General features: G+C 43.7%; 1 protein-coding gene across 4 annotated transcripts in view; it reads right to left on the reverse strand.

The window, feature by feature from the left end:
* LOC137164425 (alpha-1,2-mannosyltransferase ALG9) overlaps positions 1–13,703 on the reverse strand; it is an 82,131-nt gene that overhangs the window by 25,431 nt on the left and 42,997 nt on the right. Inside the window, exon 15 of one of the 4 annotated variants that reach the window (XM_067565333.1) lies at positions 6,905–7,140. The exons of the other annotated variants lie outside the window; for them this stretch is intronic. Coding sequence (XP_067421434.1) covers positions 7,017–7,140 — 124 coding nt within the window. The 3' untranslated portion in view covers positions 6,905–7,016. Of the gene's footprint in view, positions 1–6,904; positions 7,141–13,703 lie in introns of those variants that run through there. 4 annotated transcript variants of the gene reach the window in all.

Consider the following 13,703-nt stretch of genomic DNA (forward strand, 5'->3'; position numbering starts at 1 on the left):
AAAGGTGTTATATTTTTCCGGGTGACATTAGGAGTCTACCTTTTAAAATCTGTGCACTTAACCTGTTCACCATGCTTCACGAACCTAAGTAATAGCAAGTCAGTGGCAGAGCTGAAACAGAACCCAGGCATCCTAGCTCTCCAGCCTCACATCGCGCCATGAGCCGGAGCTGTCTCTCAGAGCTGGGACTAGAATCCAGCAGCCTCCACCTCTCAAGTCTCAGACCAGATGCCTCTCTAACAGTGGCCAATGCACCTCACTCCTGTCCTGGAACACCGTCGGTCCAGCAGGCTGGTAACCGCAGGTTTGAGGCACAGTTGCTCTCACAAGGGATCGGTGGCTGGAGGGGACAGGAGGAGGAAAAAGCGGAGAAGACACACAAGCCTGGGCCCGTATTATGCTATTTCATCCCTCACATCCGTGCTGGCCTTTTTTGCTGCTCTGCAGACACAGCTGGAGTTTGTAAAGGAGACAGATGGGGCCCTATTAGTGCCTCTCCACGCGAGCAAATAGTGACATGTGCAGTTATTCACAGGGACATGCAGTGAATCTCAGGGGGTCTGGGATGACGCTCCAATGCTGAAGGGGAATGAAATTCACAGCTGTCTCCTCCAGTGGTGCCTGGAGAACCAGGGGCTTGCATAAAAAGGAGAATTTCATTATCACAGCTGCTTTCCACAATGGTGCTGATCCCGTCTACAGCGACTCAATAAATAAGCTACCTATCGCCTGCATTTTGCTTGGCATAACGTGGAATCCAATAATTGGACTGTCTGTGTTTGGAGCTCCTGTCTCACAGTCCCAGCCCTCACATGTTCTCTAAGGTGAGCAGCAATCAGAAAGGAGCTGACCTCATCTCCCCATTCGACTGGTATCAGGAGACTGCCCATAAGTTCCCATTTAGAACTGCTGGCCCCAGGGGCAGGTTCACTAGAGACAAGGCTTTGGGAGGGATGATGGAAGGGTTACAACTGCAGGAGTCTTTATCCCATGTAGAGAGCAGGACAGGACAGGACAGGACAATGGGCTGCAGTAAGTGGCGGCATGTATATTTGTACCTCAGCAAGGTCCATAATGGAAGTAAACTGATTTTTCTATATTTTTACTGGACTTTTCTATAAAATCGTAAATTGTTCTCAGTAAAGGCACTTCATGCACCATGTATTCAAAATTCCTAACAGACGGTAAAATCAGCTTCCAAATGAGTTCTGTACAAAACAAAACAGCTGCCAATGGATCTCAGGCTTGTCCTGGAACACCCGGTGCTGCACTCATACAGCTTATCCAGCTGCATCTGAATCCTGACCTGCAGTACTCCCTACTTCTCCAGTCCTCAGGTCTGACAACACATTCAGTCCTCAACTTCAGTACCCACCATTACTCCATTCCTGAGTTCCCCACACATAGCTGCCTGCAGCTCATCCCTGACTCACAACGCCCCTGCTAATCCAGCCCCGACTTTTATAAGCATTAAATTAATTCATAATTTCTTCTCAATAAATTAAAAGAATTTGGAGAAATTCTCATGAGTAAAAGAAATTATAGTAATTCTTCTGCAGATCTGCACGAGCCCTCTTCTTCGAAAAGCAGCAAATATGTATTGAGTGAAACACACAACACATTAATGAAATGCAAACATCACCTTGGATGTTGATTACCTTGGATCACAGGGACAGTCCTCCAGTTTATAGAAGGGAATTTCAAAAGCCTCATTTATTTTCAGTCTGATGAAGGTGTCCATCGACCTGGCTTTGGGAGTACTTTTCATTTGAGTACTTCTAGCACATGAAACAAGGGACCTAAATTGAAATGCACTGAAACTCCCAACTTAGGGCACAGAAAAAACTACTTTGCAGAACCAATTATTTCAATCAGTGTATTTTGGACCATGTAAATCTCTCTCCCCCAATATTCACCTAGTCAATCCTCCATATCCTGGCAAACTATAAAGGAAAACTGAATGATCTAATACAGAATTAAGCTACAGCCAGGTGCATGCTACAGAGCTGTTGGCACATGCCTTGAGTGTGCTGTGAAACACCAGGCTAAAACGTGTGCACTAATGGATGAGTGAGTCTTAACTACAGGGCACCCAGAGAGTCCTTTGCTCCCGCTTCTTGTCCCCCAACTACCCAGTTCTTCCAGCATAAGTTTACAAGTGGTGGATAGGGTCATGAACCCCAACTGTGGAAGAGCAGCTTGACCCTTTGAATAAAAGGGCAACAGTAAACTATTGCTTTTTCTCCTTCATCCCGGCATGTCTCCCACCAGCAGCCACGATGGCCTTGTCTTCCCTCAGCCTCACCAGGTGCCCTATCTTTCACCCCAAATACGCAATGAACACACCTTGGGGTTGTGTGTTTGTGAAGCCATGCCCCATTGATAGTCAACACCTTACTATGACATCTTGTGTCTCAAACAGCCAATCAGAATGCAGCAGTGAACAGTCAGCCTCCTAAGCCTGATTTCAATGAGTTCTTTCTCCATCCATAACAACTATGAAGCATCCCTCCCTCATTCTGAGCCTGGAAAAGAGACCAGGGCTGAGAGTCAAATGCAGATTGTCTGCATGGCTGAACAGAGCACTAACCTGTAAGGCAGTGGGTCTGGCCTCGGCCCCTCTCCAAGCCCTGGTTCCTGTGTGTGACTTAATGAACCTATAGTGACTTGCTGATGACTTGGGAATCAGATGGAAGCAGCTGAGCAATTTGCAAGTTTAACCCTTAACTCTTAAGACTTGCAAATCACAAGACTACCTTTTTAAAAAACAGGTCATACATTAACTGTATGAAAATCACCTAGCCCCAACCAGATCACAAAATTTGATTCTATTATGCTCAAAGGAAAAAAAAATTGTTTGCCTTGATGGGTATACAATTAAACCTTTTACAAACACGTTTCAAGGAGAAAGTCGTCGTTTTTTTAAACCTCTGCAAATCCACATTTAAACAGCAAGATAATTTATCCCGAGAAAGCAGGAAGATGTTAGATATTCCCAGCAGTCAGTACAGCTCTTTCCCTCCCATCCACTATTACACATGCAGACAAATTGTGCAGCGCAGCTTCTTCGGGCAGCTCGTTCCACTGAATGCATTTATTTAGAGGTCATCTTCTCATTATTGATTGTTATTTGCTTAAATGTCAGCGCCACACAAAGCCCAACAGCTCTCACCTATGAATTATTCACAGAGGAAGGGAGCCTGAACATTTTCCCCTCAGAAAGTTCATGTGTTGCTCGGTATTCCCCATGCTGAAACACTGCTAACAGCAGCGTTACTTTTTCAGAGCAGACAGCCTCGCATAGGCATTCTAGAAACACCTACAGATACAAAGGAGCTTTCAGAGACTGCGGTGCTCAGTGGAGGTGAGAACACTGCTCCAAGCAGGAAAGGAAGTGAGGGAGATCTGAGGTTTCCCAGACTCTTTCTGGGCCACATGTGCAGGCAACAGCTGGAGGGCTGTGATGGAGGATGGTTTGGGTGTTCAGCCAGCTGGAGGGCTGATCCAGTGAAGGATGGTTTGGGTGTTCAGCCACTGGACTGGGACCCAGGAATGTGGGTTTAATTCCCACCTTTGCCACTGAATCCTTGTATGACTGTGGGCTGATCCTTGATCTTGATGTGCTTCATCTGTAAAAAGGGGAGAATAATCCTCCCTTAACTCTGTCTTGTCTGTTTAGATTGTAAACACTTCAGGAATGGGATCAACCAACAAAATGGGGCCTCTATTTTGAGTAGAGCCTCTCAGTGCTACTTTAAAGCAAATATGAGACTCCATTTGTGAGTGCACTTGGCTTTACCTTCCAAAAGATGGGAAACCAATCCCTGTTAACATGACGCAAGTGCAGTTCTTCATACGGCAACAGGGTGGTTGCTGCCTTCTTCTAAGAGATGCTAACCACTCCTATTTAGTATCAACCAATCAGGTTCCATAAAAAGGACTTAAAACGGTGGAGCAGCCACAAACATTTAAAACAGTCCAGGAAGCATCTATCTTTTCATAGGAAACATGATAGTAAAGGCTGGAACAGTGAGACAGCACCAAAGAGAGGGACGCAGTGGACTCTGTCTAGCTGCATTCCTTGTTTCACTATTCCATTTATAGATGGAAACACTGGGGGAAAGCAGATAGGATTGCTCTTTTGGTTTAGATTCACTGACATGGTACAGGAGAGCCTTATTAAAGGAATGTAAATATTTTGCATGGGGAACCTATTTAAAACAAAAAACAAAAAAACCACAAACGGGAGTGTTAAGCAGACATTCATTGTTGACCAGCAACACTGCAATTTTGTCTCCAAGGCAGATTGACCGAAGATGTTTAAGACACTAGTTTACTGTAAAGACAGATTATTAAAAGGGGTATTCCAATATTGTTATACCAAAAGTTCTATAGAGACACTATTCGCACAGAGCAAAAAGCAACCCTCTGCGGAGGGCATACGAGTCCCACAAAAACCTTCAAAACAGGATTTAAATAATGCACAGGCTTTGTGCTGCTACTCTGCACAGCGGAGAAGTCCATTCTCAATGTATCAATCATCCAGGCAACAAAGAGGCACACAGGGCCTTTTACCTATCACGCTTTGTATAGTCTAATCTTTGTCTTCAATGTAGTGAAGTTCATTTAAAAATACCTTTAATAAGATGCAAGTGGAATCAAAATACTTGACGCCATCTCACACAGCAACCTCCACCTGCATTTCAACTGCATGTCAGTTCAGTATGGAGTCCCACAAGCCACCTTTTCCCCTGCCAAGTGATAGACACTCCACATGCTCTCCTGCTGATCACAATGGGAACATTGTCAATGTTACTAAAGAAACAACATTCAGAGACAGTGTGCACAATTCTAAATTAAACCTGGGTGGAGGAAAGTTCTGCACCACCTGCCTGCAGAGTGACTTTTACCTAAAGTAACAAGCTCTTCAGGCATAAAATAATAGAAAAAGCAGATAAACAACATTTACAGAGTCAACGAGGGACTCAATGTGGCATTCAGATCTTAATGAGAGCATTCAGGCTCTGAATTGATGGCTTGGCCAACCTACTTTCCTGCTCACTAACCACATGGAAACCCATGCATCCACAGCAATAATCAGACAGACTTACAGCAAGATTCCCTGGTTTCACATATCTGAAGCAGGCCATTTACTAGCTCCCACAGTCCTGGATGGCAGGAGCTCAAGAATCACTACCACCTGACAAAGAGTTTCAGAAGTGTCTAGTGATTTTGAATGCCCAATCTGATACACCTGGAAGGGGCCTGGTTCTCAGAATATGCTGAGCACCTCATGCACATCATGATCATCTTTCTCTCCTCTGGTTCTGCTGCAGAGTTGCCTTAAAAAAAAAACACACACACCAAAAAGTTACATAAAATCTCTGGGCAAGCAACCAACCAAACCTGCAATTGTGCAGAAGGAAATGTAGCTGAGTGAAGGTGACATGAGCATTTTGTCAATACTCATCCCTAGTGAGTGGATAGGACTGAGCAGACAAAGGGAAGACAGTTTCATTTCAAATGTAATTACATTACAAACAGTTACATTTCAAATGTAATTTTCTAAATTAGAGTCATGTATGGTTCTCTCAGTGTTGCACTATTTCCTTTCCTGGCTTCTCCTGCTCTGACCCAATAGTGTCATGTTAAATCAAAGCCTCATTGCTGCATAGTCTGCCCTTCTGACCTTGCTATAGCAGCCTGCTGAGCTGTTAACCTGCAAAATTATTGAAAGATCCACCTGCCCAGCTCTCCTAAACAGCTACTGGCGTAGGCTCTCCATCATACTCTCACTGATCAACCACCCCACCCCCACCCCGCTTCAGCGCTGCATCCTCATTGACAGAGCCACTATCTCATACAGCCACATCTCATCTGCTCTCTCTTGTGCAGGTGCTATTCACCCAGGATGAAATGGCCATCTCTGCACAGGCTTATGCACTACTAAATTCCATTTAAACCCTCAGAATAAGACTTAGGCTGGGCACAGAGCTTGCGCCATCTGTCCCTCTGCATGGAGGGAAAGTTCACCCACATCCCCCCTGTCATGCCCCTGCACAATTTTCTACAAGACTGATGTAAGCATCATTTTTAATCTGGTTCATCCTGGTTGTACAAACTCCAGTATTATTCGATACTGCATCATTCTGGAGACCTTTTACAAAAGGGAACTTGTACATATCCTTGTAGATTTGGGAAACAATCTCAATTATTAACCCTTTTTACCTCACAGGCGGTTTCCAGACATTTTACACATTGGAGACTAGAATTCAAAGGACGTTATATGCTTCTTTAACACACACACACACACACACACACACACACACAATAAAATTAAATGAAGCCCGTGTTTTCACAATATCTACAACCATAACAAGAAAAACAGAACTCAAGACAAATGTAATCATGTCCCATTGAAACAGGTAATTAACAAAAATTCACAGTTTGTTTGAAAGTGCAAGTTTCTCCTGGACAGTGTGGTCCTAGGGGTATTTCTCTATGGTATAGGCTGTCTTGTTTGCTGAGACACTCAGCATTTCAGACTCCGCTGTGGTTGGTTTTTTCCCCTTTGTTATCGGTAAATGTTTCCTAGGATTACGCAAACAGCTATTTAGCAGATGAGGACTACTGAGAGAGCAGCTCTGGATTTTCCTGGTGCCAGACAGCATCCTGGTACACAGTCTAACAGTCATTTCTTGTTATTTAGTTGTGCTCTTCTCTAGTCTAATAAATAATAATGCAAGGAGCTGCAGGGATCATATATTGTAGGTAGCTGCTGGATTTTCAAACTGTTTCTTACCAGTACGTTCTGGAAACGGGCTGTGCAGGCAGAGCGTAAACTAACACGAAGAACTGAGAGCAGATGATGTACCCTGTACAGCTGGAGGCTTGCAGAGTGAAATCACTGGGTGGGAAACCTTTATTAGTCAATCTTACAAGCATTTTTTTTCTAGGAAGGGTTAAGCAGCTGGCCAACAATGTTGGTTGATCCTTTTTGATCTGCAGGTGTGTTGCTAACCTCCTGTTTTTTTCCTGGTTTGCTTTGACTTCCGGGGTTTAAGGATGGTGTAGTTTGCATACGATGTATGCCGCTCAGACAGGAAAGGGACATAGAACGCACGCAGCAGCTTTGAAGACCTGAAACCAAAAGGGAAAACAAACTGTTTTTAAAGTGATCATTTAAACTACATGTTTTGGAGTGCTAAAAGAACAGCTGATGCCTAGTAGAGGGCCTGGGATTAGGGCCTCATGTCAGTAACGTGGGGAACAGCAATGACACAGACACAGCAGGATCCATTCTGCCTTTTCCTCATCAGTCAAACCAAAGCTGTTTTGTATGTAGAATACCAGTTTTAGAGCAATCAGCCCTACTAGTTCATAATTCTTTCCCCACCCCTGCTGTATTAGCAGCGGGCAATAATTATGATGAGATAGTTCCTTCTAGATGTTATCAGCCAAAAGGCAGACACAGTTCAGCCTTTAGGGGGCTTTTGCCATGATGAGGTTACATACTGCAGTTATTCCAAAACTCCCATCCCTGAAAGAGCAGCAAGGGAGGTGCTAAGAGACAATAAGTTAGCAGCTTTGCACTGGGCTTTTCCATTTTCCTAATGTCTACTCATTTTAGGAAGCCCGCTCTTCCATCCATCCCTTCCCCACAGAGTCCCTACAGCAGAGACAAAGAAACCAAACTGGCTGTAGCGTTTCAGCACATTGCTGTTCTGCTGCGGCAACTCAAATTAGAGAAGATCTGAACCACTCTGAGTCCTGCCAGGTGACTTGCTGCAAGCTGTCAGTCTTCAGAGGCATGTTCACCCTCACGGGTTGGGAACTAGTATTTAGCATCAGTACTTTGCTACAAATTGGACCAATAGAGTACTTTGTGTGTGACAGGCTTGATGGCTGTAGCAAATTAGTATCCTTTTGTTTGGCTGCTAATTGCTGTAGCACTGCTAATTTGGTGCAAGTATTAAGTGCCTGTATTCTTCCACTGGACAGATAATGTTAATTCCTTGTTTAAATAAGGAGTGCAAAAATAAGATAATTTCCTTCATCATCAGCTCGAAAATTCCACTGAAAAGCCATGCACTCATTAGCAATTTCTTGAAATTGGTGCTGGGGCAAGGGTGTTTCATTCTGAACACCAAAGCTAATTTTAAGACTTATCTCTTTCAGATAACATTGCTGGGAAACCATCAGTCTTGATAGATGTATAACTAAGGCCATCAATGCAAACGTCAGCCAAGAAGCAAAAAAGACTGGATAAGCAGCAACAACAGTCAAATCTATGATTTGTAAAATGCTGAGAGGCCAGGGACAGTACGTAGATCCAGGGTGTGTTATCTGGACACTCCTGAGATGTTCTATAATTCAAGCAGTTTGCTGATAACAGCAGAGAGTGTGGAATTAAATGGAATCTTACTGGTGCTGCCTGTGCACTGTTCAATTCACTCTATTCAAAGAAAAGGTGGTTGGTGGGTTTGCTTTTGTTTGGAAGCAGCATCAAATATATTTCTAAACCAAAGATGCAGCTGAAAAACAATGACAGGATCTGCCATTGTGGACGTAGGCTCCATGTGGACTCCAAAAGCACTTGAAAAATTCAATGCATCACACTACTTGCGAGCTAATGGAGACCACCGAAATCGTGAGCTCTTGCAGCTTGGAATAGATTTTCTGCAGGGAAAGGTATTATTTATTATCTGTATTACAGTAGGGCCTAAGACCTGGGCCCCATTTTGCTTGGTGCTGTTCAAAGAGACAGTCCCCCTGCCTGAAAAGTTTACAATCTAAATAGATGAAGGGTGGAGAAAAGGGAAGTATCATTATCTTCAGATGGGAAACTAAGGCACCAAGAGACTAAACGACTTGCTCAAGTTCACACAGGCAGAGCAGAGGACTGAACCTAGTTTTTTGCCTTAACCAAAAGGTCACCCATCCTCTCAACACCCAGCAGCCCTCTAACGTGCTTTTGGCCAAGTACACAGACTGCCATTTGGGATGTAAAATGGTGATTACTTCACTTCAGAAGGCAGAGAACCAAAAGTTCCATTCATTTCCTGCAATAACATTTGGGACCTTTGCAAATTATAAAGCATCCAGTATGTTTCCAAAATAAAAAAACCCACTGGAATACCTAGTTCCTCGTGAGATTTTGAGCTGCTGGAATGAAATATGTTCTAAGCACACTGCTTAGTAGCAAACAACTAAGAGAAAGATGCTACTTTTTACATGTTTTCAACCAGGAGCCTTCTTTGCAGTTGTCATTTCCCTGTGCCTGGAAATTGAAGACCCTTCCTACTCCATTAAACAAGAGTGGCTGCAGGCAAAGACAACCCCAACATACAGCAGCTCTTGCATTTCCTTCTCTGCATCTTGGTGCTAACTAATGAATACCACGTCATTGCTGCGCTTTGCATTGGCATTTCCTCATCGTGACCAGCCACCGGAGCCAAGAGTAACACAACGTTTAGCACGCACGAACACTGAGATCCCACAATCCTGAAGCTTGGAACTCGCTGTTGAACGGCTTTGGTTTCACTTCATTTCACTTAAGAAAAAGCAATTTCAAGCTGTTGTGGAGGCTTGTTAAAAAAACAGGAGCATGAAAAATGGAAGTGAGGAAGCCGGCCCTCCTGAGCCAGGAAAGCAGCAGAGACCAATCCCACAAGTTCTGGGCTTGATTGGGGCAGAGGAGAGCAGTGTGTGTTCATGGGAGGTCATTTCTTTAATTTGCCATATGCAGCTGGGCTAGAGGACAGAAAGGAAGGAGGCACCCCTTACTGCACTCCTTGGCACACAGTTCACAGCACTGAAATGGCCTTAAATCATACAGCCCCCTCCATGCTCATGTCATGCTGACAGCAGCTCAACCATAGAGCCACATCCTCCGACTTAGAACCACTTTGACACAATGAGAGCCCATTTTACTCAGTAGCTGGTGAAAGAGGGTCTGATTTTTGAAGAAGCAACACTCAGTAGCTGAAATCCCCAGGGACATTACAGTTAGCCCCAGCATAGAATCATAGAAATGTAGGGCTGGAAGGGACCTGAAAGGTCATCAAGTCCAGCCTCCTGTGCTGGGGCAGGACCAAGTAAACCTAGACCATCCCTCTCAAATGTTTGTCCAACCTGTTCTTAAAAACCTCCAATGATGAGGATTCCACAACCTCCCTTTAAGCTGTGGAATAAGTTTTCACTGTCCTTATAGTTCGAAAGATTTTCCTCGTATCTAACCTAAATCTCCCTTGCCCATTGCTTCTTGTGATACCCTCAATGGATATGGGGAACAATCGATCACCATCCTCTTTATAACAGCCCTTTAATATATTTGAAGACTGTTAACAGGCCCCCCTCTTCTTTTCTCAAGACTAAACGTGCCCAGTTTTTTAATCTTTCCTCACAGGTCAGGTTCTCTAAACCTTTTAGCATTTTTGTTGCTCTCCTTTGGACTCTCTCCAACATGTCCACATCCTTCCTAAAATGCAGTGCTCACAACCGGACATAGTATTCCAGCTGAGGCCTCACCAGCGCCAAGTAGAGTGGGACAATTACCTCCCGTGTCTTACCTAAGGCACTCCTGTTGACATACCTTAGAAAATTAGCCTTTTTCATAGCTGCATCACATTGTGGACTCAGATTCAATTTGTTGTCCACTGTAATTCCCAGATCCTTTTCAGCAGTACTACCTCCTAGCCAGTTAGTTCCAATTTTGTAGTTGTGCACCTGATTTTTCCTTCCTAACTAAAGTACTTAGCACTTGTCTCTATTGAATTTCATCTCGTTGATTTCAGACCAATTCTCTAATTTGTCAAGGCTGTTTTGAATTCTAATTCTGTCCCCTAAAGGGCTTGACAAGCCAGCTTTGTATCATCTGCAAATTTTATAAGCATACTCTCCACTCCACTATCCAAGACATTAGCAAAAATATTTAATAGGACTGAAGCCAGGACTGACCCCTGTGGAACCCCAGTAGATATGCCCTCTCAGTGCAACAGCAAACCATGCTTTGAGTATTGTCTTTCAACAAGTTGTGCAACAACCTTATAGTAATTTCATCTAGACCACGTTTTCCTAGTATGCTTATGAGAATGCCATGTGGGATAGTGTCAAAAGCCTCACTAAAATTCAGATACATCATGTTTACAGCTTTCTCCTATCCACTAGGCCAGTAACCCCATCAAAGAAGGAAATTAGGTTGGTTTGGCATAAGTTTTCTCAACAAATCCCTGTTGGCTATTCCTTTTAACCCTATAAGCCTCTAGAAGCTTACAAAACTGACTGTCTAACAATTTGTTCCAGTATTTTTCCAGGTATCGAAGTGAGGCCGACCAGTCTATAATTCCCTGGGTCCTCTTTGTTCCCCTTTTTAAAAAGACAGGTTCTAGGTTCTCTCTTTATCTGTCCTCTGTGACCTTACCTGCCCTCCACGGGCTCTTGAAGAGAACTGCTAACTGTTCCGAGATTCCTTCAGCTAGTTGCTTCAGCACCCTGGGGTGCAGTTCATCAGGCCCTGCCAATTTGAATACATCTCACTTATCTAAATGTTCTTTAACCTGTTCTTTTTGTGTTTTCCCTATTCTGCATGTCTCGGAGTCAGGCAGACAGACCACTAGCATATCCTTGATTCCTATCCCCTACAGCTGTTCACAATAACTATTCCTCCCTGTATTCCTGCCACCATGTGCCTTTCTAAATTATAGAGGTGTCAAATTCAGGGCCACAAGCTGGATACAATGGGTTTGTGACCCCATGGCATATACTGAGATCTGCACAGTTCAAGCTTTTCATTTGAAAACAGAAGTACATGGCTTGCTCTAAAAAAAGGTAGTGAAAACCTTCCAAATGGGACTGAAGTGTAAACCAATGCAGTGTTGTCTCTCTGAGTCTGCTGACAGTCTGAAACAATAGCTTAGAGAGATGTGAACTTCCACACCTACTCAATCTCCTTGGAATTGCAATACCTAGAGCCTAATGGCATTTCAAATGTGAGTAATAACTAGGTATTGTTGCAGGGAAGGAGATGGAGGAAAACAAGAGATATGCAGACAGAGAAGACATACATTTTTGTTGCATACAGCATTATCCAGTGGAAAGAGCTGCTTGCCATTCTGCCCCATTTCTCTTCCTCTCCCATCCTCTGTTCTTCTCGTCTCAAGCATAATAATCATTTTAGTTCACAAATAAAGGCCATATTCTACCCTTGATCTCCATGCAAAGCTCCCACTGACCTCAGTAGGAAGTCCACTGTGGATCAGGGGGGAGAGGAGGAGTAAGAATGCACAGTCCTCAGTCTATGCCCTTCCCCCCACTGCATGGGCATAACTGAATGTGAATTCAGCCCTCTCTGCAGAGTGAATTTGACATCCAGTCTCTAGGGTCTTTAGATCAAGGTGATGTTTGTGCCCATTGGAAACGTGGGGGTTTTAATACACATTGTTGGATCTGCAGGACTGTTGTAGGATTTTATTAACAGGATTAAGAAAGCGGAAAGGAGAGAATTCACACTGACTCCAATTACCCAACGTGAGGATCCAGGCAAAAACTAAATGAGAAGCCCTAGAAAAAAAGAACAGCTTTGACACCAAGAAATCACAGCTTAGCTCTTAAGAGGTTTTCCTCAACAAGGCCTGTCTCTTCAGACCACTTACTTTTGCACAGCAGGTGGTGGCACCAATGTATCTATTTTGAGATGAGCTTTCATGTTCATTAAGCAACAACCAGTTTCTAACTGAAGGGCACTTTGTGCAATACCACACAGAGGCACAAGGCTGCTCCGTGCTAGATAGCCACACACACTAAGGCAAGTGTCAGTAGCCTTGTCTACACAAAGAAAACAGGAGCTGTAATTTACTGCTGGTGCAACTCCATTAGAAACTTAATTTAGACAGGGTTCAAGCATATTTACCACCTGTCACCTAACTCAAATCTTCTAAGACAGCAGGTGACATAAGGAGGGGTGGGGGAAAATGGATGCAACTGAATCTATACCATTTCCATACATATTTGCTTCTCTTTATTTGTCCACCTGGGCGTGGCCTTGATCAGCAGAGTTCCTATGCAGCAGGATACTAGCTAGATCAAACCCATGAATGGTTGCTCTAAACTGAGGATAAAGGGTCTAATCCAATGCTTGCTGAAATAAACAAAAAGCTTCCACTGACTTCAATGGGCATTGGATATGGGCCCAAAGTATGAATGGCTTTGTGTACTCCCTTCCCCCTTCAGAGATTTGCCTTGTTTTGGGGGAGATTAAATACTTTAGGAAAGAAAAAGCTTTATTGCTAACACATCTTGCAGCCTGAATTTCTCACCTCGATTGAAGGTCAAATAAATGCCTGCCAAAGATTGAGTTTCTGAAGTTAGCACTAAGAGGAAGAAGAGAAGGTAATGGAGGGACAGGAGGCAGAGGGGGGAAAAGGAAGCAGAGCTGGAACTCTGTCACAGATACAGGAATTAGGATATTCTGGTTATCTATGCACACGGGGAGCTTGGGAGCAGATGCTCAGCCATGACCAAAGCTTTCTGTGCCCCACTGCAAACCTATTAACATTTGCACTTCCTTGAGGTGCAGAAAATACCACATTCACCATGAACTTAAAGGAAATAACTTTTTTTAAAACTTAAATACTCATTTAATATTGAGAAAAGCGGCATTAAATGGCATAAGGGGAGTTCTCATACTTATCAAACAAGAGAAC

Source organism: Emydura macquarii, unplaced genomic scaffold (assembly GCF_026122565.2).
Source record: "Emydura macquarii macquarii isolate MOO-44397 ecotype Brisbane River unplaced genomic scaffold, CSIRO-AGI_Emac_v2 contig_312, whole genome shotgun sequence".
Lineage (NCBI taxonomy): Eukaryota > Metazoa > Chordata > Testudines > Chelidae > Emydura > Emydura macquarii.